Below are 6,848 nucleotides of genomic sequence, written 5' to 3'. Positions count from 1 at the left end.
ATCTGATTCTTAGTTTTCAGAGTGAGCACAAACGCTGCTCGAAAACCCCAAGAGAACTTGAGATGTGCAAATTATTCATCATCCTAATACAAGTGGCTCATGGACTAAGATTGATTAATAACATGAACCACGTAAATATGTATTCCATTTTCTTTTTCTTTAAGCTTTTCTATTATATTAGTTGTTGGCCAAAAAAACTCATCAACACTATTAAAATATGTTATTATCATATTTGAGTAGAATTCATAATTCAAAGCATTAAAATATTATAATATACATAAAATAAATTAGAGAAAATAATTATATATTTTTTTTCACTCTTCAAGCAATCAAAAAATCTTTGATTGGTACTGCTGTTATCATTTTCATCCCTTTGCCATTTTGTTCATCACGTTAATTCACAATCTTTATGATATGATAAAAAGCTACCTCTCAAATTCAACTCTCCTGTCTCTTCTCAAGTTATAGCTTTTAAGGTACTCAAAAATTCCCCATGGGTTATTATTATTATTTAAATTAAGGTCAAGAGGGCTATCTCAAAAATCAACTTAAAAAGTTCCTAAAAAATGACTTTTACAATAGGGTCATAAGATATAGATATTGGCATTTGTTAGGGTGGTCATTGTAGGATGTGTTGGATGGGAATGACACTAGAACATTGTTGGCATAATTAGAGTTAAGAATAGAGATTCAACACCATTAGAGAAAATCATGTTTTAAACTCAACAAAATTATGTGTTGGCAAAGTGGTCATTCATTTTTGTCAATTATATTCATTAATTTTACATAACATAACAATTAACTCAAAATTATTAAATTATGACATTTTACATATTGGGTTCTATCTTCCATGTATGCTAGCTGAATTTGACACGTTAAAGAATTATATTTCAAATTCACAATGTTTAAATGTTCATCACATATGATCGAGAAAAGAGCACTAAGCAAAAATGTAGTACAACTCATTTCACAATCTCAATTTCAAATTTTTAAGTTTGTTCCTTCTCAATCAATTTCTGAAAACCCTTTTTTCTTATAAAAAAATAAATGAGTCTCAACCATTACTAATTGTCCCTTCTATCCATCATTTCAAGTTCATAATAAAGTGAGTGAAGCAGAATAATACTTTAAGAACACAAAATTATACAAAATGTAATTTTTTGTCTAAACCAGTCTAAACCATAAAACCTCTCTTCTTTATGTTCAAATTATGGACAAATCCAGTCTAAACCATCCCTACATTCCATCAAAATGAAGAAAAGTCACTTACTGCCCCTGGGTGACTACAAAACCAGAGAGAGGATACGTGAACACACTCTAATCTCTTCCCCAACTGCTTCCCTGGGTCCCCTTTCTACATTATGCTTAACCACTAGCACCTTTGAGGCGGGCGATCAGTTCCTCCTGCAAATGGAGTAAAACTTGTCAGCCATCAAATATATCAAGCAAATTTTATTTTTCTTTCTCGCTAACAAAGAAACAAAATGAAAATGTCTTCAAATGGTCCACACTCAACACACTAGATGGTTTTCAGAGTAGAAAGGACTACTAGGTTGTATTAATACTTGCCTTCTTTCCCTTTAAAGAAAGCCCTTTGGCCTTCAGAAGTGCACGAAGCCTCTCTACAGTCAGACCTTGGAAATCCTTATTTGATGCCTGGCCGCTTGATCCCTCTTCAAGAAAGGCATATTAAACTCAAAAGACAATAATGAAAGCATAATCATTGAGCTTAAAGAAAATTCAGAGATCAAAAGCATAGGACAGGTTTAAGTAGCTAAAATTAAGTACATTTCACAGATTTGGGGAGGGATATCTACAAAAGAATGCTATAAATGTTTGGCACCGCAAGTTTGTGAGTAAACCATTCTCAAATGAGTCTCAATAATGGAGACTGGTACATTCTGAATCACTATGTACCAATCTCAGCTAATATTGAGAATTGCTTTCTATTTTGATACATTACAATTTTGTGGGATAATTTTGACCTTTAAAAGTTTCTAATCAGTGTTAATAAACTGGAAATACCAAACAAGAATATCAGAACTACCTTGTCGAGAACTGCTGCTTTGACTACTAGCTTTTTTTGCAGAAGCCCTGCTATCCAAAGTTCTTTCGGCAGTCCTAACAACAATAATAAAAAGTATAAATGTGGTGACCAAAACTGCAAATAAGACGGAGCACAATCAACTATGCACGCACAAGTATCCATACTAAATTCCTTTCATAAAAAACCACAAAATAGATAAATCATTTGCAGGGCAAAGTAGCCAGACAAATCCAAGCTATATATCTAACCATCAGAATTGATAGTAGCACTGAAAAATGGAAATGAAACATACAAAAATTAAATTTTGATAAGAAATTCAAATTAAGTCAAGTTTATTAGTAGCATTACCTCTTTCTAGAACTTTCAGTTGCACCTGCACTTTTCACATCCTTTGAACTGGAATCACCTTTCTTGTTCCTAAGCGTAAGCGATCTAATCAATATGTTCTGTTGATTTGTCATGATCTGTTGTCCATCTGGATGCAAACAAACACTCATCAGTCAGAAATCCTCATAATAAAAAGCTCTAATCTCATGCCAAAGTTTCACTATGCATCTGTTACCTATACATTGAAAGTGACATAAAAAAAAATCAAAAGACCGTAGTAATTGTTATGATCCAAATTGTATATACTCAGACAATGCTTTAATAATTTTTGTTTAAAAAACAAAAACAAAAACGAATGATATGAAATATACAATATGATTAGCCATTTCTTCATATTTAAGTTCTCAAGCTGAGCATTTAATAAGTGGAGAAGAAAACCTGGGGGGGATGTGTCATGGACGCATACATAAACTCGCATTCCACCCTGCAAAAAAATTGCAACAATTTAAAATGAAGTTCAACATAAGTTTAAAATGCCTAAAACAAACTTGTAAAAATCTTTTCATTGAAAAAGAGGTATAATGAACATCAATTTTACGTCAAATACAAATAATATTCCCACAATTCAACAACAAAAACTGGAAGGTCAGCAGTACTCAGACAGAATTTGAAATTTCCATATTAGAATCTGCAAGGATGGAATAAAAACACTAATGGACATAACTATTAAAGATGCTGACTTCAATCAAGGAAGAGAATACATGTTCTTATTTATTAGAGTGTTTTATTGCAATTGGAAATATACGAGATTAAAATATCCACCTTATGAAAAAGGCATTCGGTGATATACAATTCTTGGTGTGTTTCAAATTGTAAACTTATGCCACATCAATCCATCAAATTTTTATTCTCTTAAAAAAACAATTGAAAACCCAATACTCAGCAGGCTAATCTAAGTAAACCCCATCATTTATTCTTCGCTCACTTATAAATTATAGAAAGAAAAAAAAACTCAATTAACAGTTTTTCTTTACCAAGTGCACGTTAATTAAGTTACAATCAACTCATTCAACCTAAAATCGAAGCTTTTATCAATCTCGATCGCGTAAAACTATTTGCAACTGAACTGTAAAACTTCTCAATACCCACATTCTTCACATACTTCTCGAAACAACAACCAAAAATTCAAGAAAGATAGTGAAATAAAATTAAACTGATATTTATAAACTTTTTCTTTGTATTAGAAAAAAAAAAACAGCGAGGGGACAAAAGAGATCACCGGATTTGAAGAGAGAACGGTGGAGGAGAAGAGGCCGCGAGAGGGAAGGTTGGAGAGGAACTTTGAAGCGCCATTAGATGATGGATTTGAATCAGACGATGGAGAAGAAGAGCCCTCCATGGCCGCCACCAGTGCCACCCCCACCACCACCTCCCTTGAAGAAAGGAACCCTCGTAGACAAAACTAGAAGAAAGTGGTGTGGTGGAGGAGTCGCGCCTATTTTCACGACTAAAGGCAGCGCCTTTTCCCCGCTATTTACATGCCACACTCCCGTAGTGGGCACCTCTCTATTTTTATTTTTCTTTTGATATTTTTTTTCTCAATAAAAATTTATTATTAAACTATTAAGATTACTGAAAATAAATAAAGAGATAATGATATGGAATATGAAATATAAAGAAAATGTAATAAAGAGATGTAAAAAGAGAGTAAAATTCTTGTGTATTATTTCAAATAGGGATTGAACACTATAAATATAATCTAGGAAAATTAAATAAGTATTACAAATAAATTAAGAATTAATGTTGATATTTAATTTTGGATAACTTAATGATTCTCCATTATTATGGACATTCATATATATATATATATATATAATATTTACAATATTTCCCCTTGAATGTCCATAAAAATTATCTCATTAAAAATCTTGTTAGAAAAATCAAGTGGGACAAAAACTTGCTCAAGGGAAAAAGAGTGAGTGTGCATGTGGCATTACAATAAGTCACAAAATTTGAATTTTAAATAGCCATAGCTGAATTCCCTATAGTTTGTTTTATTAGGTGGAAATTTTGTGAATTAATTGAATTAAGTATTAGAGCTAAATTGAAGACCTAGCTTAGTCATAGGCGTGTGGAGCATATTTAGTGTAATACTTTGAAATCTCTAATGCAGTTTAATGGCTGGATTAGTAGGCCGGGAGGACCATAATATTAAATGATTATATGCATGTTTATGTGAATTATATTATTTTGGATAACTTAATGATTCTCCATTATTATGGACATTCATATATATATATATATATAATATTTACAATATTTCCCCTTGAATGTCCATAAAAATTATCTCATTAAAAATCTTGTTAGAAAAATCAAGTGGGACAAAAACTTGCTCAAGGGAAAAAGAGTGAGTGTGCATGTGGCATTACAATAAGTCACAAAATTTGAATTTTAAATAGCCATAGCTGAATTCCCTATAGTTTGTTTTATTAGGTGGAAATTTTGTGAATTAATTGAATTAAGTATTAGAGCTAAATTGAAGACCTAGCTTAGTCATAGGCGTGTGGAGCATATTTAGTGTAATACCTTGAAATCTCTAATGCAGTTTAATGGCTGGATTAGTAGGCCGGGAGGACCATAATATTAAATGATTATATGCATGTTTATGTGAATTATATTATAATATGACATTATATGCATGCATGTGGGTCCACATTTGATTGTTAGGGTGTTTTGGTAATTTGGCCCGTTGATGGCATATTTGTGTATTTTGGTGCATATTGTGAGTTATGGATGAGATCCCATTATTATGGAGATATATTCGAGCTATTCGGCATGAGATGGTCTTATATTGTGAATTAGCGGTTTTGTCATAACGAGATCATTTATTGGGATATTGAGTAATGAGAATGTTTATTTGATGATAAATTGGGAGTTATTGAGATCAGGAGGAAAATCTGGAAGTTTCGACTATTATTTCCCCGGGGATGTTTTCGGTACCCCGAGCACTAGGTTTTATTTGAGGTTACTTAAGCTTGAAGTAGTTTTTCAGATAGAACCGTACGTTAGAAAACACTTTCTCTCTTCCCGTTAGTTCCTTTTACTATTCGAGGCAATTTCGAAGAAATCTTGAGTTCTAGGAGTCAGAATCAAGCGAGGATCGAGGCATAGCGATCCTAGGAAAGATTAGGAGCTTCTTGACCGAAGGATTTACCGAGAAACAACCCAATCAAAGGTAATCTAAGCTGTAAATTTTAAGTTTTTAGAGTTTCCAAGCTTTGAATTGGATTTTGTGAATCGTTGAGTTTTTTATTCGTTTTAGCCTCGGGATTTGATGATTTTGGATCATTGGGATGTTTGGGAACTTTGATTTTTGGATTTGGAAGTGTTTAGGTATGTTTTTGGAAGGTTTAGAATGTAGAAAATCAAGGTTATGGCTGGTTTCTGGGTGGGGGCCGCGACCCTGTTCTTGGGCACCGTGACCCAAGCTCGAAGAAGCAGGTGGAGGCATTTTGGGCGTGCTGGGCGCCGTGGCACTGGGTAGTGGGTGTCGTAGCCCTTGCTCCTGGTGTGGCTGGGGGTCGCGGCTCAAGGTGCTAGGGTCGCGGCTCAGGCAGGGTTTTGAGGTCATTTGAGTGTTTTGACCTCGGGAACTTGGTTTTAGGCCTCGGGATCGTTCCTACTACCTGAATTAATGGGGTTTGATGTCCCGGAGGCTAGATCTTGGTTCGGTAACCTTTGTTACTAATTTTATTGATGGTGTCCCATATTTGGTTATGACTAGGTGACCGCTAAAGGCTTAAAGGTTGATCATTCTCAAGGGTCGTTCTTTTATTCATTCTCGCTCGAATCAGAGGTAAGAAAACTGCACCCTGTGTATATGACATGCATGATTGTTGTTGAGGCATGTTGGTTATTAAATGTGGTTATTGATTGCATATTAAATGCTTAGCAGAGCTTTCTTACTTGTGTATGGCACTGATTAGTCAGGGACGACACTGGTCGTATATTACTGACTTGAGAGTCAGAAACGGCATAAGCGTCCTGAACGCAGGACCGACAAAATATTAGATCTAATCGATATCATCATTGAATGACTCTGGGAGCATTAATTCTGGACCGACCCTAAGGTCGATGACACTTATAAGCGCTTGACTAGTCTAAGACTAGTTACTCAGAGCCAGGGCCAAAGGCCTAGGTGACAGCTTGTCACATGGCTAGGGAGCGGAATCCCATGGTTGTGACTCTATGGTCACGAGGTAGGTTATGTTGGTGACTAGTTCATCAAGTACCTATCATGTTTAAGCTAGTGAAAGGATCACTTATTTGTAAAGCCCCAGTGACCCTATCGTCACATGGCTAATGGGAACAGAACCCATCTTAGTGACTTTTGCGACTGTCACTCATCTGTTTTGGACTGAAAGTCCTGAATGATTATTATGATCATGGTTGATATTATATTCATGTTATATTG

The 6,848-nt window shown here is 34.5% G+C and overlaps 1 protein-coding gene across 1 annotated transcript; it reads right to left on the bottom strand.

The window, feature by feature from the left end:
- Positions 1-1,061: 1,061 nt before the first annotated feature.
- On the bottom strand, positions 1,062-3,922 carry LOC133830073 (uncharacterized). Its single transcript, XM_062259977.1, has 6 exons — positions 3,654-3,922; positions 2,813-2,858; positions 2,396-2,522; positions 2,048-2,121; positions 1,570-1,673; positions 1,062-1,404 (listed from the first exon to the last, which is right to left on the bottom strand). The coding sequence occupies exons 1-6, from the start codon at positions 3,771-3,773 to the stop codon at positions 1,366-1,368; spliced, it is 510 nt and encodes a 169-aa protein (XP_062115961.1). The 5' UTR covers positions 3,774-3,922; the 3' UTR covers positions 1,062-1,365.
- Between the last annotated feature and the right edge of the window lie 2,926 nt (positions 3,923-6,848).

The sequence above is a fragment of the Humulus lupulus genome, chromosome 4 (genome assembly GCF_963169125.1).
Source record: "Humulus lupulus chromosome 4, drHumLupu1.1, whole genome shotgun sequence".
NCBI lineage: Eukaryota > Viridiplantae > Streptophyta > Magnoliopsida > Rosales > Cannabaceae > Humulus > Humulus lupulus.
The sequence above is the reverse complement of the archived record's forward strand: the minus strand, read 5'-3'. Positions and strand labels throughout refer to the sequence as shown.